Consider the following 20,616-nt stretch of genomic DNA (forward strand, 5'->3'; position numbering starts at 1 on the left):
AATTGATGCTTACGATAAACTGCTCCACATCCCTCTCCATGCCCACGTTCGGCAGGTCTGGCATCATGTGGGCGACCACCTTGAAGCCGGCGTCCTTCGCCAGGTGGAAAGACTCGCAGACAGCTCGCACCGTGTGGCCTCTGGTGAAAACATGCACAAAAATACCAAAACAAAACACCGATTATAACTCATCCATTCATTCTTTATGTACACATCGGACTTATGCAATCACTTTATACCTGCTTTTTTTTTTTTTTTTAAATCTACAGACACATGACAGAATAAACATAAAGCGTCTTAGTAAGATCCTCCAGAACAGCTTCAGTGCACCTTAGCATTGATTCTCTGGAACTCTACTGAGGAAATGAACACCATTCCTCTAAAAGATATTTCATCATTTCATGTGTTGATGGAGAGCGCTGACCTCCACAGCAACACCAGAGCCACCAGATCGCCTCACTTTAGGGGTCGATGGTTGAGGTTTTTCCCCTTAATTCGTCACTCATCTGTGCATTCGTGACCCCTCGACCTACTAACCTGTTGGTGTCGCGGGCCACGTCTTCATAAACACTCTGGACTCCTATTTCCAGCCGGGTGCAGCCGTAGCCCAGCATGTCGCTGAGGTGTCGCTTCAGGCAATAGTCGGGCCGCGTCTCTATAGTGATGCCCACGCACTTGGTGTTACTGCGCTCCGAATACCTGCAGAAGGAGACAGTCTTAGTCACCTATGTTTATTTCTGCTCGTGACATATTTTTAATCGCATCATAAAGTTATTTTTTGCTTTGAAATGATGCCGCCTTTTTAATTTTTTTTTTATTTACTTTCACTGAGACTAAATGTTTCAAGGTTCTGTGTGAATGTAACGTATTACTGGGATCATTTAGCAACATCAATTTACAAGCTGCGTGTTTGCACGGCTCATTATCCAGACACTTAACACTAACCTCGCAAATAAGGACACGCTAATGCAATAAAGAAAAAAAGATGATTGCAAAAAAAAATAAAAAGTGCTTGCAATGCATAAAATGTTAAATGAGACATTAACGAGTGTAGTCTTTGTGTCACCTCGTAATATCTGAGGTCTATTTTTTGCATTGTGTTTACAGGTTGATATCAGCATTTGTTTCCTGCACAGGTTGACAGGTAAAGATCCCTATATTCATAAGAACATGGATCGAATGACTGTATTTAATGTATGGGGTATGCTTGTAAGGATGCAGCACACGTAATTTTAACCTTTTAGCTGATATTTAGTGTTTTGAAACTTTTGTTTTTTTCCACAGAAAGCTCTAAAAAAAAAAACTCTAATATACACCAACATCAAACAACAGGCACAGTTATGGGCTAAAGCAGAGCTACAAGAAAAGTGAATATTGAATTTAGATCCTCCAAGTGGCAAGAAACAACTCCAGATTTTATTTTTGTGAGAAAATGACGTCAGCACATTTACAATATTACAATACAATATTCTTCATTTCTTCACAATATTCTTCATTTTGTCAGCACATTTTATTTTTCTTTACCGTCTGTAGGGGAAAGCATTTGTCAGAGGATATGCTGATATACACCGATCAGCCACAGCATTAAAACCACCAGTCGAATATTACGTAAGTCGTCCTTGTGTGGGCAAAACAGCTCTGACAAATCAAGCTCTAAACTCCACAGACCTCTGAAGGTGTTCTGTTTTATCATACACCGAGACGTTTGCAACGGAAGTCCGGAAGTTTCGAGGTGTGATTGTAACGGATCAGGCTAGTCTTTCCAGCACATCCAACAGATATTCAATTAAACTGAGATCTGGGGAGTTTAAAAGCCATGAACTCAACCTTGAACGCTCTGTCATGTTCCTCACATCATTCTTGAACAAAGCTTGCAGTGTGGCAGGTTGCATTATCCTGCTGAAAGAGGCCATCAGGGAATACCACTGCCATGAAGGGACATATGTGGTCTCAAATGATGTTTAGTTTTCAAAGTAACATCCACATGAATGTCAGGACCCAAGATTTCTAAGCAGAACATTGCTTAGAGCATTAACTCTTCTCATGCCTAAAAGATACATATACGAGGCGATCCGTGATCCACTTGTGATGCTTACGTGGCCGTTGTAGGTGCTTTCAGTGGTGGACAGGAGTCAGCATGGACACTCTGACTGGTCTGCAGATACACAGACATCCTTCTATAATAGCGGCATTAAGCTTTTTACCAGTTTGTGGTGCAGTCATGCATCAGTGAGGTTCAGGTGCTCTTCATCACTTGTCCTTCCTTGGACCACTTTTCAGGAACACCCGACAAGACCCGCTGCTTTAGAGATGTCCTGACCCAGTCGTCTTGCCATCACAATTTGGTCTTTCTTAAAGTCACTCAGATTCTTACATTGCCCATTTTCCTGCTTCAAACCCTGACTGTTAACTTGCTGCCTACTATATCTCACCCATTGACAGGTGTCATTGTAATGAGATAATCGATGTTATTCACTTCACCTGTCAGTAGTTTTAATGGTGTGGCTGATTGGCGTATCTATATATACACCCAATTCCCTACTTAGTTTTGAGTAAATTATTAAATATTTGCCTCATACAGTGCGACTATTAACCCCAGTCAACTTATCTTCCAACAGTATAGGCCAACCTTAAAACTTTGCAAATGGGTAGTAAATGAGGTTTCGCCATGTGACTCAGGCTCATGAAGCCAACGCTGATTAAAAAAGCAATAGAGTACTTCAAGGAGCATTCAGGTGTAGGACTTGACTCTACGTGATGCAGCGCGCTCCTTTGTCCTCTGTAAATGTAATCTCAAGACAGATGCACCTTACATCTCGTCTGAATCTCACTCCAGTGCTACTTCCAAACTTATTTGAGTCTCTAATCGAAATCACAAAAACAATACAAGTGACCGAACAGGCACATCTCATCTCGGCACACTTGCCAGCTGTCGTTTTCTCCACTCCAGCTGCTCCAATGACCATTAGCTCCCCTCATGCCAGCTCATATTCCTTCTGATTCTGTATCTGCTGGCAATAAATGCTCATCTTTTACAGTCTGCTGGCTGATTTACACCAATTACAAGAGTTTATGCTCCAGAGAGGATGATCAGATTGTATGAGATGAATCAATAAAAAGTCTATTATCTCAGGCGATTATCTTGAGGTATTTTGCTGCTGTGATCAGATCAGGAGCAGAGTGCGTATGGTGAGAAACTGACACTCTTTTTCTTTTAATACACAAACACTCGTCACAAAAATCACACGCACAAACCGAGGCTCAGATAAGGGCCGTCTCCAGCCAAACCAACTTCCCACACTGAGCAGCAGCCACCACAATTACCGTCATCATGGCATCTTAACAAAGCATGGTGATAGCAAAGCAGGGCAAAATCAGGCACACTTATGACTATGAGTGGAGTTACACTCAAACATTCCCAGACAGACACATACAGTGCTGATAAACGTTTTTTGCCCCTCTTGGAAGTTTTCCTCTTTTTTTTTTTGGCTTTTCAACATTGAATTTTAGTCAACTGAATTTAGCTTTTTGGGAAAGAATTTACAAAAATAGACTTTTTCATGTCGAAGTGAAAACATTTTTCTACAAAGCAATGTCAATTAAATAAAAATATAAAATGTAAAATACGTGCTTGCATAAGTATTCAACCTCTTTTAAGTTAAGGTGCTACAAAGTGCTCCATTGGTAAACTGTAGTGTGCAGTAAATGTGTCTCAAAAACACCTGTAAGTGAAAGGTCCAGTCACTGGTGAATCAGTACTCCAGGCTATAACGGCACCATGACGGACAAAGACCACTCCAGCCAATGAATGGATGCATGAAAATGTCAGAGTCACTGAAAACCCCTTTAAGTACCGTTAAATCCATCATTACAAAATGGAAAGAATAAAGAACACCAGTAAATCTGCCTCCAGCAGGGTGTCCTCAAAAACTGAGTGATAGCACCAGAAAGAGACCAGTGAGGGAGGCCACCAAGACACCTATTACAAGCTTCAGTGGCTGAGATAAGAGACTATGCATACAACAAGTGTTGACTGTTCTTCACCAGTCAAAGCTTTACGGCAGCGTGACAATGAAAAAACCACTGTTGAAAAAAGCTCATATTAAGTCTCAACTAGAGTTCATCAGAAGGCATGTGGGAGACTCTAAAGCCAACTGGAAGAAAGTTCTTTGGTCTGATGAGACTAACTTTAAGCTTTTTTGGCTATCATGAGACTAGACACTATGTTCGACACCAAACACTTCATCACAAACACCATCCGCACTGTGAAGCATGGTGGTGGCAGCATCATGATGTGGGGACGCTTCTCAGCAGCAGGACCTGGAAGGCTTGTAAAGGTGGAGGGTAAAAGAAACGCAGCAAAGTGCAGGGAAATCGTGAGGGACAATCTGACGCAGTCTGCAAGAGAACTGCAACTGGGAAGAAGATTTGTTTTCCAACAAGACAATGACTTGAAGTGCACAGCCACAGCTACACAGAAATGATTTAAATACGACAATGTGAATGTTCTGGAGCGGCTAAGTCAGAGCCCAGAGCTCAATCCAACTGAGAATTTGTGGCTGGACTTGACAAGGGCTGTTTACTCACAGTTTCTGAGCAACCTGACAGAGCTTAAACAGTTTTGCAAAGAAGAATGAGGTAAAACTGCAGTGTCCAGATGTGCAATGCTGATTCAGACTTATACACACAGACTCACTTGCAGCCAAAGGTGCATCGACTAAATACTGACTTGAAAGGGGTGAATACTTATGCAATCATTTACTGAATGTTTTATATTCTTATCAAACTGGCACTACTTGGTAGAACTTTGCTTTCGTTTTGACATGAAAGAATGTTTTTCTGTACATTTCTCACAAAAAAGCCAAATTAAATTGACCATGATTCAGTGCTGAAAGGCAATAAAAGGGGAAAACATCCAAGGGGGGTGAGTACTTTTTATAGGCACTGTATAACAGAAGAGACAAGCAATCACACAAACTGGCCTCTTGGGTCTTATCGGACTTAAGGAAAGTAAACAGCTCCTGCTGACAAACAAATCAGTGGGGGCTATTTCAGCCCAGTGAAAAAGCCATTATTTTGTCCAATCATCTGTATGACGTCCTCAAAAAAAAAAGCGTCTTTCTACTTTGACTTTGAATCTTCTCCGAGTCATCTAAAAAGTTGCCACTCATCCATACTGAGCAGACATGTGCCCAATTTCATTCAAAGCTGGCCTAACTCAGTAAGAGAGAAATCGATGGAGGTAACTGAAGGGGACTTATTGAGAGTGGCCTCGCTTATTTTCCTCCTGAATTCTGAATGGGTTTATTCAACAGCTGAATCTGTGGAGTCGGTTTAAGGATGTTTGGATTCGAGCTGCGGTGGGTTTAATGGAAACAGCGGGAGCGGTCAAGTAAATCTAAATGCTCACATAAACACAGTACAATACTTTCCATGTTGCATAACAGACACAGAAAAGCGTGTTTTTGTGAGTATTGAGGATGTTTGGGAGGATTAATACAGGGATAAAATGGATTTGGTAATTCTTCATTATACTCAATGTTCTGTTTCTTGTTTTAGTTTGTTTTGTTTGCTCTCTTTAAAACATGAAATAACTATGTTTAAAAAATGTTTTTTTTTATAATCAGGTAATTACATAAGCATTTGTTAAGGAAAACCCCAAACACTCTGCTTACAGCTTCCTCAACGTTAAGATTTTGTGTGTTTTTGTGTTTTATGTCACTGCAAATGTCATATATTTCAATTTTTAACAAACTGTAGGGTAAACAAAACAATATTGAGTGACTCTAATAAGCATTTATGGGTCTTTTTTTGTAATTATGAGGATAAAACTGAAAAACAACTGTAATTTGCAGCCTTAAATTTAAGAAACACTGCCGTGAACAGTGGAGTCTAATAAATCTCCTCAAACCTTATTTGATATTTTATCTGTATGTAAATCTTTAAGGTGGGTGTATTTTTTATTTTTGTTCCAAAGTCCTTGCAGTGATATCGAGCAAGATATTCAGGAGTAAGGAAGAACTCTGTGAATATATGTGGGGGAAATACTGCAAATGGTAGAATGGCCCCCTCTGGTGGAGAAAGACATCCCACTGAGCAGACAGCAGAAGGAAAAGCTGCACAAAAGATTACAACAAAAACATCAAGATAATGTCAAAAATGATAGTACTGTTGCTCCATAACTGCGCTGTAGTCTTGAGAGGTGCCACAAAAGAGAAAATGTGAACAAAAAGACTAAATTAAGCCTTCACAGGCATAGGGATCCAAGGGGACAGGTGTTGCTGAGATAAATGGAATTGTTTTTTAAAAAGTAATGCAATGCTTCAAAACCAAGCTATGAAACGTACAGTGAACACACTGTCCTAGTGGAGGGTCTGGAGGCTACACAGGGTGGTGTTGGTGCTGTGTACAGGAGGGTTATTGTTTCCTAAATTCTTTCAACAGAGCAATAAGAACACCAGTTCTAAGTTAAACCCTCTGACACCCAAAATCTGCTGGCAGTTTGTAAAGGCGTGTTAACTTTTTTTTTTTTTTTTTTTTTTTTGAAAAATCGCTTAAAATACACCATTTGTCAGAGGCAAAAACTGTAAAAAGAAGGAAAAGTCAGATTTTCAACTTTGTGAATTAATCTTGTGTGGCATATGGTTCAGTTGGGAAAACTGTGATATTTAAACCAAGTCACTTCATTTTATGCATCTTATTTTAAAATGCTCCAAAAATATACTACATAAATCATCCATCCATGCATTATCTATACATCGCTTAATCTTCACGAGGGTCACGGGGGGCTGGAGTCTATCTCAGACTTAGGCAGAGGCAGAGGACACCCTGGACAGGTCACCAGTCTATCACAGGGCCACACTTAGAGACAGACAACCAAGCACACTCACATTCACACCGATGGACAATTTAGAATCATAACATGTTTTTGGACTGTGGGAGGAAGCCGGAGAACCTGGAGAGAACCCACGCTCCATGGGGAGAACATGTAAACTCCACGCAGAAAGATCCCGGTGTCCTCACTGGGACACGAACCAGTCTTGCTGCGAGGCAACGATGCTAACGACCACACCACCATGCAGCCCCTACATAAATCAGATTCTCTAAAATAAAAAAAAATTCTGCACTCCTCTTGCATCCAAAGCACAGCTTATCGACTCAGCTGGTTGCAGGAATTCAGAGACTTTTCAGTTGAACTGCAGGCTGTGTTCGCACAGAGCAGACAGGATGAAAAGATGGAAACAAAGAAAAGTAGTAAAACATCTGTAGTATGCAGAGCCACCATGTTTTTTAACAGTATTATATAGCACCTGTAAGCACTTACAACAAGGTTGTAAATGCTGAGTTTTTGCTGTTTTATGATTTGTGGCATTTTAACTGTGCCATACTACACACAAGACTTTTTTGAATGCTCTCTACTTCTAGCCATGGTTGTGCTGTTTCCATAGAGGTGCAGGACTTTATAATACAGTGAAAAATGAGACCACAGTGAGTAAAAATGTGACAAGAGCACAACAAAGGGATAACGATGCCCCGTAACAACAGTCACATCATCACAGCAACACTGAATCATCTCACGACTATCACTACCCACACTGGCTGTTAGTAGAAGATGGTGTGTCAAAGTGTTGTATCTTTATTCTGGGGTGTGTGTTCGTCTTTGTCTGTTGTGTTGAATCTAATCAACAGAGACGTTGTTGCTGCTGCAGTCTGACACACACGAGGACACATGCTGAATGATTGGACTCATCGCGTACCTGACGGCCTCGGCCACGTTGTTGGAGGTGTGTCCCGACAGGGCGTCGTGGAGGTTTCTGATGAAGTAATCTCGGTACTCCTCCGCCAGAGCCATGAAGGTCCCGCCCATCACGATGAACTCCACCTTGTCCACACTGTGACCCAACTGCTTCAGCTGCAGATCACACGCAAGACTTTATACAACTGCTTATTACAATTCGGTAATACTGAGTCATTTCATTGGATGGGAGCACAGCAGCAATGCCACAACATATTGTTGTCCTCTTAAAAAATAGTTACTATGATTAACCATATTATGCTCTAAAATGAAGTGGAATTACACTGTAAGCTGCCTATGAATTTAAAACTTGCTTTTAACAGGCAAAAGTCTATTAAAATGATGAAAACTGTGCCATTTAAGATTAACAGAGCATCTACATAAACTGCTTTAATGAATGACTTTGCTCTGCCGAATTAGATTAATGAGGGCATACATTTAAATATGGCATAATTAGGGTCAGGTCTTGCAGGCGGCTGAAATCCATGACACTCATTACAGCATACTAAATATATTATCAATGCTCGTGAAGTATGAAAGTAAAAGCTGTCACTGCACAGAAGCTGATTTGTGGAAATGGCTGCGCAGCTGCTTAAACAGAGGTGGCTGTAGAAGCTATTGGTTGTTATGCAATTCCATGCAACGCCTAAATAACATTGAAGAGCCATTGCGAAGACATAAAACGGTGAAATACAGTACACTGCAACAAGTCACTGACCTGCTCCACTCGATGCCTGGTCTGAAGGTAGGGGTCATAGCGAGCTCGGATGGCTCTCATGGACGTTGGCTATCAGAAAAATCAAGAGACAAAAAAGGAACAAGATCAGAAAAATGAAGCTCAATTTCCCTTAAACTCTACCAGCTTAAATTTGATTTGCTAAAAACAATATACCACAGCTAGAAAGTTTTGTTTTAAAAACAGTGCTGCAAAGTTCGAGCAACATTTTCAGGTTTTAAAGGCGTGATAATGTTCTCGAAAGACATTCTAGCATTGTTTGACCATTACGCTCTAACATTCTTAGAACATTTACTGAATGCTGCAATGACAACGCTCTTCCTTTATAAACACATAATGTTTTACTGAAGAACATTCATTAAGGTGTTACCGCAACATCCGCAGAATACTGCAGGCAAAATGCAGGACCTTTGGTTACTTATCAGATTACAGAAATATTTTATGAAAAAAAAAACCACCCTGTCGTCTGAGGACTCAATACGAACCTCTTGAAAACATTCTTTAAATGTTAGTTTGACTGTCTTCTTCCTTTGTTTACATGTAACATAATCTGCAGCCCTGACAACATCTTCTAAACATCCTCTGAATGCTGCAGTTAAAACTGGATGTCTTTATGGAACTTTCAACCCTATAGGAGCATTATATGGAATTAGAAATATCCTTGAGATTTAGATTAAAACAGTTCCCCTAAAACAGTATTAGAACTCGTGGGTAATGTTAGCAAATGCTGTGGGAAGTTGGACTGATTGAAGGAAAAGGAGGCAAATTTTCCACAGCCACCATGGCAATGACTAGAATGTATGACTCTGAAAAGGTTAACGTGCTTGTAAACAAACAGAACCGCTGCTTTTTTTTAGGCACATGGATGAAATAAAAGTACTTTACCTCATAGCCTGTGTAGGACTGTGTGGAGTACTCAAAGTCAGAGTCTGGTCCACCAGGACAGTAGCTGCCAGAGTAAATAATAAATGCAATAAAACTACATGGCAAAACATACAATAACACAGAGACAAACCATAACAAATATTACAAATGATCTGACAATTTGCGTTCTAGTATCCGGTCCTCTCTGATTGCCTGACAAATGACTGTTGAGCCTCAGGTCAGGAACTTGAATGTGCTCTTTGGCATTAAGCTCACTTTCAAGAAACATACAAACAAAGATGATGCGACCACCATCTGGGGAATATTACCAAGACACGATCGAGTTTTAATGACACTCAGACTATCATCACAGTAGGTCTTTTTTAGCAGGGATGTATAGGAAATCAAAATGTGGCCTTGAGACTCAAAAACAAACAAAAGTGAGCACAGTGTTCAAGGGTTTAACATGATCTATTTAAAGACCTCCATGGCTTGTCTCCAGAATGTATATTAGAGCTGCATTGCACAACCAGACTTCCAGAGACAGAAGCTCAAGTTTGCAGTTCAGGCTGTCCAGTTATGGAGCCACCTGCCAGATACATTAGAGCTTGTTACATCTTCTTTTAAATCACTTCTGAAGAGTGATTTGTATCGGACGGTTTTCCTATTAAATTTCTATTTAATGTTTAGGTCTACTTGAGTCACATTGTATTTTATTCTTGCTGTTGGACTTGAGCCTTACACAATGCTCTATTTTATGTTTAAATGTATTTTTATATTCAGACATTGTCTAACAACAAAATTAAGTAGGCTCAAAAAAAATAACACAAAGCAATACTTACACACAGATGTTGCCTGTAAAGCTGATGTGAGGGCATCGATGTGGCTTGCACATTACAGCCACAACTGCAATCTGCAAGAAACATTAAATATTTTAGCTTTTCTTTTTTTTTAGTGGAAAATATTAATCATAAAAATTATTGCTTTCAGTTTTTATACTCTGCTAAACATAATCTGTCCAAAAACAATCACTTTTCTCTTCTTATTAATGCAAAACAAAAGCTAAAGCATTCCACCTTTAACATTCCATTCCTTTCATACTGGATGTTTATTAACCCAGACTATAAAATCACGACTCCTCTGAGAAACTAGGAGGAAACTGTGAGAAAGTTGGAGGAATTTTTGTGAAATCCAACACCACATAAATGAGCCAACTGCATTACATGTATTGCAGGATCATTTCTTCATCTCCCAACACACGACTGCATTTCTAAGTCTGATGTCACTTCAAACCTTGAAGATAAATCCCCACATACTGCCTTTTAACCGTTTGATTACAGTCTGACAGAGTTTAACATGAAACAGCTGACCCCGGGACAGAATCACAGAAGATAAAATGAGGGTTACGTACTCCACTGGCGGTGCGAATAGGTTTGGCCTTGAGTTTGGGCACTAGAGCACGGCGGTACTGTGGTGGAACAGCAGCAATGATATCCACGAGTCGAGGCTGGGCTTCAAGTCCATATTTGGCTGATGTCTTAGTCTTCACTCTGTTTGAAAACAGATTACACTGATTAGATAAGAGAAAAAGTTGTAGCACAGTCTACAGTACAATCTGAGAGGAGAGCATCTTTTTAGTGATTTGTAATCTTTGAAAACAAAAAGTTGATAAAATTATTGAGGTGTCAAGTAAGAATTATGCCATACATCATAAATGTTATGTTGTATGTGACTGTAGAAGGAACTGTGATCTACACAGTATAGATAGACTTCTGGCTTCAAATAACTGGTTTAAGAAGCTAGCACCAGAATCTAAGAATTTCTCATATCAATAGCTTGTACTAGTGCACTTTTGGGCTGCAATTATTTTCACTGTTGATTATTACTTCGACTAATCAGTTAGTTTGGTCAGTGCTACAGCTAGTTTAAAAGTAAGCCACCTCCAAATTCCTCTTGCCGTAGCTTATAACATAATTACAAACATCTGCAACGTCATTTCGTCAAGTCAAAATTCTAATTCAAGATATCTGTAATTATATTTTTACTAGTTTAAACTGAATTTAAGATATTTAGAAAACACAATGTAGACGTGTTGAATTGAGTGGAATTAAAGATATCTTAAACAACAATTATGACTAGTCTGAATATACCTAAAGATTTAAGCAACCGGAATTACAACTACTTATATCTAGTTACAGATCTCTACAGTGTCAACTCCCCATACACATGAATGGTAAAACTGACACCATTTGTCCTTGAAAGAAGCATAATATTGATATAAAAATGTTGATTTTGATTAGGAAAACTAAAGGATGGATATCTGCAATTCATATCCAACCTACCTATTAAATGTTAGAATGGTCTTCCAAATGTGTGGTTGCACTGAGGATGACTTACTTGTTCAGATTGATGTCTTTGCCTTCCTCATGGGCTTCAACCAGCTGCTTGATGACATCAGCAATGGTCATCATCATCAGCTCAGCTCGGCTGAGGTCACCTGGCAAAGAGCAAAGGTCAGTATGATGAGATTGTTGTTTCAAAAAGCTGGAAATGTTTCAGATATACTAGTCTTTATGTTAGCCTGTGACAGTCGCCCATTAACATAGAAACTAGTAGACCTGTAACACCACTGTCCTGCCATGAAGTGATAATGTGCAAAAAAATAAAAAAAGATTGTGTGTTTACAAACATCTACAGCTTCTTTTATGTGGATCAAACTGTATCTATAATGTCCAAACATTATGCCTGTGGTAAAAATAAAAGTGTGACTAATGGTGACCAAATAATGATTGGCGTGTATGGCACAATCTGGCTTGAAACTTGTGATGTTATAGGCAATTACTATAGTATTTATTCAGCTGTGTGTAACTGGTATGCCTAAAATCCCTGTTTAGATTGTCTTTCAACATGATTTCTGGATGGGTGAACAGCATAAAATACATAATTTATCTTTGTTTCAATCATCCCTTGTGCTATGCTCTTCAAATTATAATCCTCCTGAATAAAATGAAGTCACATTTCAGTCACAACGTAGGAGATGCAATCTGTTCTTGTCATGAGGAAACTGCATTATATGCTATAAGCTATTTCAACTGGTTAAAAACAGCTACACTGGCTATAATCTGAGCAGGTAAAACGATGTAGAGACACCAGGATGGCACCAGTTTTGGCACAACAGGTGCGGTTGCCAAAGCTTCAGGTAAATGCTAGCTAGATAACATATTAAACAACAGTTCGGTTTATAAAATCCAACGGTATTATGTAAATTTGGATTTTAGCCTGTAGTGTTTTCAAAATAGGAACGACTCGCTACTACATTTAGAAAAATCACTTCGTTCTTCTTCACAGAGTTACAACGCTGTCATGTAATCATGTAACGAGACTCGCAGTTAGCATTAGCCTCCGGGACACTTTCAAAGCCGTTTAAAACATTTTAAACACTTTGTCACACACTCACTCTTTTTCTTTGGCTTCCCCATTTCTTCCTTTTGGCAAACGGTCCGATTTCAAACAAGTGGATGTATGTTAAAACGTCTACATCTATGTTTTAACTCCAGAAGGCTACGAGGAATAGTAAACAACTCCACGTTGCGGCAAAACACGGCTTCTGTCGTACAGCAACAGAAAATGTCGTAAAATGTCGCTTTTTTTTAATCGTGAGTTGCTGTAGTCATATAACTTCTCATTAGGTTTTAAATAGTTTTATTTCATATTTGATTTAATTATTCTTAGTTATTTATTTGGTATACTGTGTTACGGCACTTCATGAGTGAACTTTTTCTCCTCCTCAGCACCTGCATCTCTTCTTCTGGACTGTTTAAAGGGTCACTCACCCAAGTTACTATTAAACAGAAAATTAAAATATTTTAATTTTCTATATTAAAATTCTTTTGCTAACCTTTAACATGAGACCATGTGTATTTGTTTGGCCTTTTAATGTTTAATTAGGAACATTTACTTGTGTAATAAATGAAATTAACCACAATATACCATAATATTGATATAGTAAAATGTAATAACAGTAATATAAATAATATATGTATATTAGTTTTTTTTTTTTTTAATAGTTTGACTGGCAATGCCAAGGCTTATTAAAATACAGTTTCTATACTCAGGTTTTTAAAGCTATTCTCCTATTATTATTTATTACTAATTTGTACTTTTATTGAAATGTTAGTGTATTTCAATAATAGAGTTTAAAAAAAAGTAAGAAAAAAGGGGAAATTCTTCCATTTAACAGTTTCAAAGTACTTTATTCAAAAAAAAATTAAAATCTTAAAGAAAGTACATTTAATGTGTATTCACAGTAAATGTTATTTCATTATAATTTATTATTATTGTTAATATTTTGTACTTTTGAAAAATGTTTGTGTATTTTAAAATAGAGTAAAAAAAAAATTCTGAGAAATTTAATTCAAGAGTTTCGTCCAAAAACAAAAAAATCAATTTTTTAGAAAGCAAGTGCATAGGTTATTTATAGTTACAGATTTTTATGTTGTTATTATTATTAGTAGTAGTAGTAATAGTAGTGGTAGTAGTAGTAGTAGTAGTAGTAGTAGTAGTAGTATTGTGTATTTTTATAGAACATTTTTGTGTATTTAAAAAATAGAGTTATAAAAAAAAAATCTATAAAATAAAAGGATATATTCCGTTAAATTACCGCTTTTCTTCGGATATATGAACAGCGCAGAGCTGTACTTCCGGTGTCTCCGCGGGGCGGCGCTGTCCCCCTCCGCCGTCCTCCAGTCCGTGTACCCAGGCAGCTGAGGAACTCGGAGCTCCTCCGTAAATCTCACAGTAAATCCCTTTAGCTGCCAGTTGACATGTCGGACTGATCTCTGCGGGAACTTTCAGGAAATGCAACAGGTGGAGGAGCCGGAGGGACGAAGTGCGGACTGCCAGGAGACTTTCTGCTCCTCCGAACCGACACCACGGTCTCAGGGGGCTCTGTTACCGGGCCCGGTGCGTTTATGAGCGGTCACCGTGAACAAATTTGACCCCGCGACTCTCCGTTTGTTTGCTGTCGTTATCAGCGCTCGTTAGCGTCCCGGCTAGCTGCTGAGAGCTTCGAGGAGCCGGACACAGACTCACTCGTTCACACGGTCAGTTGACGGTTCGTTGTGTAACATAGTTTGTTGACTCTCTGTAGAAGTTTCTTAAAGTTATTGGGACTCAGGTTCGTGAAGGTAAACAAGAGAACAAGAGGCAGAAGATGTGTTCAGGTGTAGTTCTATGTAAGCGGTGGTCCGGTTGACTTGAACTGGTTTCATTTGTTCACATTCATTCATTCACCGCAGGTCAGGTGGCACCATGGATGAAAACAGCCTCAGCGACTCCAACGTCAAGGTCGCTGTTCGGGTGAGACCCATGAACAGGAGAGGTGAGTGACATGTGAGCAAAACAAGGCCAGACTGCGTTTAAAGTTGGTCCATGCAGCTGCTACTCTGTGAATAAATAATTGTCAAGTTTTGAATATTTTACTGATATTTTAGAGGTGAGAAGAACTTATAAAATCACAGAAAAACCTCATAAATTACATTTTAGGTGGGCCATATTATAATGTTCACACCAAGAATCTGTAATTTTACTTATGCTGTATTTGAATCATCAGCATAAATAAATAAATAAATAAACAAATAAATAAATAAATAAAACCATAGCATTATTTTATAAGTATTTGCTGTTATTTGAAAGGCACGTTGTTTATATTAAGGATTGAAAAATTGTAAATACGTTTTTTTTTTTAAAAATTAAAAAAGATATTTGACCGCATTTTGCTGTTGTGTTAAATGAAAATGAAATCATTTAAAAAAAACAAAAAAAAACAATACTGCAGTTAAAATTGAAAAAAAGTATTTTACAGATAGTTGCCGTTATTTGACAGAAATTATATGTATTTAAGGATTGAAAAATGGTATAAAGTAATAAGTTGCATGTTAATGCGTGTAAACAGGCCATGTGTCCACATTCAAAATCTGTAATTCTACAAATAGTAATTTGTTCTTTTGACCATACATTTTACCTTTTTTTTAAAATTTTTTTATTGTATTTCACGTATCCATCCATCTATCTATTTTCTATACTTAATCCTCACTAGGGTCATAGGGGGACTGGAGTCTATCCCAGCTGACTTAGGGTGAAGGCAGGGGACACCCTGACAGGTCACCAGTCTATCACAAGACTACTGTATTTCAGTCAGCAAAAATATAATTATTTTAAAAGAATGTGTATAGACTGAATATTATTTTACTATTTTTTTTCAGTCTTTTGTTTCTGCCTGTTTAATTAAGAGAGCACTTCTCCTTTCGTGTCGATGGGCTCTTATTTATGATTTTAATCGCATGGTGCTGTTGGTGCGACACTGCTTGTGGCTACTGTAAAAAAAAAAAAAATGCTAATACCAGATACAAAAATTAGCCAGGACACTAATTGGCTGACCCCTACGTCTAACAAGGCTTTCTCAACATCTGTGCTCACCTCCAGATGTAATAATCAACTCTGGAAGACACCAAATCACTGTCAGTTTGTAACTCTGTTCCCATAATAATAATAATATTGCATGAAAGAAAAAAACATAAAAACTTTGAAAGAACTTTTCCAGTTTACAAAGACGTTGTAGCGCTTGCTTAATGTACTTTCGGACAGTTTCAAATGTTCATGCACTTCTTGGAAAGCAGAAAGACCTTTTTGAAAAAAGCTCCAACATAGCGAACATTCAGCTCGCATGAATGATCACTGGTTTCAGGATCTTTCATTGTCTGTATCTCTAGACTGCAAAAAAACATGGACAATATCAGCTGATGTGATAAAATAACCACAATTTTGCTACTTGAAGACAATTCCAGAAGACTTCTCTACATTTTTATCTTTTAAATTGCCGAAGTTTTGTTTATTTCTTCTTTTTTTTTTTTTAACAGTTAGCAAACAACTGGTTTTGTTCCTGGCTTTTTAAACTTTCTTTATTACAGCCATGTGTAACGCACCACCACCTTGTGATGACACTATGAAGCCTAGTTTGTGCGCTCTGAAATGCCTAATTGACTACAACAACTGCAACATTATAAAATTTAAAAATCAAATTTGCTTGACAATTATATGAAAACACAGTTTGTTTTTGCTCTCTTCTAATAATGTGAGGCCAAGTCCAGTTTGTAGTTTCTGACAAACAGTGACGCAGCTTCATTCCTGTGTTTAACAGAGTTAGTTTTTCCCCTTAGTCCTCTGAAAAGGTCTATTTTACCCCTTTTTGGAAAAGTTTTAAGAGGAGGTGCTGTCGTAGTGAACATGGAAAATTATGGAGGGGACAGTGAGCTCACATCCTGACAGGGAATGGACTGTAACGCATGTAGAGTTGCCTGTTTAATGCACTGTCACTGGCCTAAATACCTCTGAGAGCAGCTGAGCAAGTGTCAACTGACAGACTGTTGTGTTGCGAAACAGCAGCGTCATCCCTGGACCTTGAATTTCATATATCACTTTCCAATCAAACTTTGAATATGCGTTGCAAATTTACGTATTGAGCTACAAAAAAATCTTACATCAGAAATCACGTGTCGTACTCCGGCCTGAATGTTTCAGCGTCGTCTCCGCCTCTAAAACCTTCGACTGTAGGTGGTGGAATGAGGAAGCAAAGGTGTGACCCTGCTTTTCCTTACTGTCTGCTCAGGGAGTAGTAAACTGGTGCTAATGTTTGCACAGGCAGGTCCTGGATGAATCATCATCAATAAAGCCATTTCCTGCCTCTCCATGTTGGACTGTTTGTATTACGATCACGAGGAAGTGGCGCACACACAAACACACACTGGAAGCCACCTGTTATTCTACAGTGAAAGCTGTCAGCGACTAAAGAAAGTTATGAGCAGCAGTGCCTTTTAAACTATTAAAACAGCACATTATGATGGTTTAAGAGAGATTTTGCTCTACGTTTTATATGTTTAAGCCCAAAAATGACATTTATTTTCACTTTATCATTAACAGTAGTATGTTTCTTCTTCTTTTTGATGCAGAAAAAGACCTAAAAACAAAATGTGTGGTGGAGATGGAGGGAAACCAGACAGTTTTGTATTCATCCGTAACCAACGCGAACAAAGGAGACCCCCGGTAAGCTGCACAGTGCAACAAGTTTCACACACTGGTTTATCACGTTCTTATCAGTGTGAGGCAAAAACATTTACCTTTTGGTCATGTTACAGTTTACTTTTATTTCTAGCCTGCCTCTAGTGCTTTCAGAGGCATTATGACGGAGATAGAAACCTGTCGGAGAATAACACGACACCAAAGGCGACAGTTATATGACACATGTTCTACACCTCCAACCAGAAAGCTGCAAACCTGGGAGACGTCCAGCCAGTGGTGGTGTTGTTGGACTGATGCGAGCTCACTGGAGAGAAAATGTGCTTACATGTAGTAGAAATATGTTTTAAAACACACATCTTAAAGCGTGTTTTAGGCAAATTCACCAAACTCTTTAAGCAGATTCTTTCAGACTTTTGACTGCTGATTTGATTCATTCAGGTTTTTACGTCCTGGTGACCATTGAAATTGCAGTTGTGACTCTCGCATCAGTTTTTTAGACAGGAGTCTGGGCTTGTTAGCCTGGAATAATTACCCAGGGCTTCACCAAGATGCCTGTCGAGTGGCCAAACTTGTCTGTTCACGGTGAATTCAGACACATAATTTGTTTGGGTTTGTCTTTTAATTGTGAAATGTTGTTTGGGTGATTATAGCAGAAGTGTCTGTCTGTGTGACATGATGAGGAGTCATGAATCTGATGACTTAAGAATCATGGATGTGTATTAGAGAGTTGTTAGACTTGATTTGGGATTTGTTTAGCCTTGGTTATTCTCTGCACACCTCAGCCTCATAGTTTCTGTCATTATACTTTATTTCTAGTCCGCTGGAGTCTGACTGGACTACGTTCCATACATGCACAGTAAATCGTATCCACAGTGGATAGACACATCTGGCTTTGTCTCTTAATCATGAAATAATGTTTAGGTGATTATAGCAGAAGTGTCTGTTTGAATTGAATGAGGTGACTTTAAATTAGCCAAAAAAAACAAAAAAAGAACTTACAGCAGTGACTAATTAATGACTTGTTCAACACACAAAACGAGATTTAAACAAGATTTAGGATTCGCAGCTTTTTAGGGAGTTGTTGGTCTTGGCTTAATACTTGTTAAGCCTTAATTACATGGACACCGCAGCTTCGTAGTTGTTGCACCATTTGCTATTTTCTAGTCCACTGGAGTCCACCTGGATTTTATTACATACATGCACAGTAGAGCTGCGTATTCCACATATCCACATTACTGAGCATGCTCACTACGGTCCTTGCAGCGTAGTTGCCACTCTGGCCTGCATGTTTAACGGACCGTGTGCGGACATTGAGAGACGACAAACTTTACCTCACGCCCTTCCTAACCTCACACCAGCTTTAGTTAATAGTTAAAACCAGTTTCTGCATGTGTATGAATTGAATCATCTTCGTGGACTAGAAGGTAGTATAACAGATAAAACTACAGTTTGTAGTGTCCATCGCTGTCCACGTGGACGTCAGCAAGGGAGTGTAGCTGAGTTCATACCAAGACTTGAGACTTCTCTATGAGGGCAAAACCACCCACAGCTATTCACACCTTCCTACAGAACCTGGAAACGCTCATCTCTACGTTATTTTAATGACTATTTATAATAATAATACATAATACATATACAGTCATGACTCGATAATTAGACACTAAATGTAAAACCTTCTTTTATGTCGGATAGCAAGGCCTCGGATTGTCAAGACAGAGGTCGAGATACAAGGAGGGCTTGATGCTGGAAGGGTCATTTGTTGTTAATTATTGTTCGTAGTTGTTATAATAACTAGTAGGGCTGGTCCCAATAGCACTTTCTGGTCTCTGGATATTCAGGCCCAATTAATGATGAATATCCGTATATTCGGTGCGGTCCGGGGTGGAAGTGGCCGGAACACACAGGCAGTACATGGCTGCTGATGCCAGTTTAGGAGCAGTCACACTTCTGTTTCTGCCACCATCCATGTTTACTTCCGTAAACACTGAGCATGCTCGCTGCGTGTGATGTCGTTGTGTCCTCTTCTGCACATGCGGGACAGTTCTGGGTCGTATGAAGTTCACACAGCAGATCACATACAAGTCGCATTTAACTGGAAATGTGAACAAACTCGCAAAAAAATCTGAATTGAGCATGAAGTCCTGCAGTCTGAAGGTAGGCAATCTGTTGGATTGTTAACTCAGATAATACGCTGTCATCCTTATTTGGGACATAAAATGTCAGAGTTGGAATCCATGGGTTTTTCCAAAAACCCTGTTGGATAGCAAGGTTTTCGGATTGTTAAGGGTCAGATTATCGAGTCACGACTGTATTGCACTTTCCGAGACACTCAAAGATGCTTTAAGGTTCAGACGGAGAAGCGACGAACAAACAACACCAGCAGATAGTAATAATATTTATCCCTGTTCTTTCCACAGTTAGCAGTAGCTTTCTCCAGTGCACACTTGCAGCTTTCGTAGTGTATCAGGTTGTCAAATATAAGATACCTCTTCCCTAAAGGTAATCCAGTCCTATGCAGTGGTTTGCCTCATTTATATTTGCACACCTACAGTATTTAGTACAGTATCATAGCTCCGCCACTTTGATTCCCTCAGGATTAGGGAAAGATGAGTTCATATAGACTCTAACCAGCCTGTCCGGTTAACACCCAGCTGCTTGGAAGAGCCTCGGATCTAACCCTCACCCCACCCGTCCTCCTTGTATTTCTTCCACTTTCTTCCTCCTCCTTCTGCACTGTTGCTCACTTTACAATGGGTGTGTCTGTTCCAGCTCAGTCCTGCACAGATAGTCAGCCATGCATAAAAAAACAAAAAAAAAGAACAAAGGAGTGTCAGGATTTAGATTTATCGTGCAGAATTTAACGTACAACTCGTGCTCTCATCAGTATGGAAGGATTACAAAACTATTTTGTTTTGTAGATGTTGTGGGTGCAAAGTGTGAACTGATTGTGCTGAATTAAACCCCCCAGGCATGTGTTATGTGTCTCCTCATGTTTGCTGTTGACAAAGCAGTCCGGTCCTCCTCTCTCCTCCTTGCAGCCATCCAAGTAATGAGTCAGAGCTGTGCAGGTAGATTTTCCCTTGAGGTCTCGGCCAATGCTCAGGTTACCTTTTTCTGTAAATATGCCTCAGGGCAATCCCCTGCA

General features: G+C 39.1%; 2 protein-coding genes across 2 annotated transcripts in view; one reads left to right on the forward strand and one right to left on the reverse strand.

The window, feature by feature from the left end:
• elp3 (elongator acetyltransferase complex subunit 3) overlaps positions 1-13,003 on the reverse strand; it is a 28,802-nt gene extending 15,799 nt beyond the window's left edge. The window contains exons 1-9 of the mRNA XM_008289557.1: positions 12,853-13,003; positions 11,793-11,892; positions 10,807-10,945; positions 10,238-10,308; positions 9,417-9,480; positions 8,514-8,582; positions 7,758-7,912; positions 538-699; positions 14-140 (exon numbers count right to left, since the gene is read on the reverse strand). Coding sequence (XP_008287779.1) covers positions 14-140; positions 538-699; positions 7,758-7,912; positions 8,514-8,582; positions 9,417-9,480; positions 10,238-10,308; positions 10,807-10,945; positions 11,793-11,892; positions 12,853-12,874 — 909 coding nt within the window. The 5' untranslated portion in view covers positions 12,875-13,003. The remainder of the gene's footprint in view (positions 1-13; positions 141-537; positions 700-7,757; positions 7,913-8,513; positions 8,583-9,416; positions 9,481-10,237; positions 10,309-10,806; positions 10,946-11,792; positions 11,893-12,852) is intronic.
• A 1,160-nt stretch (positions 13,004-14,163) lies between these two features.
• The window catches only part of LOC103362996 (kinesin-like protein KIF13B), a 53,846-nt gene continuing 47,393 nt past the window's right edge, over positions 14,164-20,616 (forward strand). Inside the window, exons 1-3 of the mRNA XM_008289563.1 lie at positions 14,164-14,497; positions 14,693-14,775; positions 17,402-17,495. Coding sequence (XP_008287785.1) covers positions 14,706-14,775; positions 17,402-17,495 — 164 coding nt within the window. The 5' untranslated portion in view covers positions 14,164-14,497; positions 14,693-14,705. The remainder of the gene's footprint in view (positions 14,498-14,692; positions 14,776-17,401; positions 17,496-20,616) is intronic.

Source organism: Stegastes partitus, unplaced genomic scaffold (genome assembly GCF_000690725.1).
Source record: "Stegastes partitus isolate 25-593 unplaced genomic scaffold, Stegastes_partitus-1.0.2 Scaffold621, whole genome shotgun sequence".
NCBI lineage: Eukaryota > Metazoa > Chordata > Actinopteri > Pomacentridae > Stegastes > Stegastes partitus.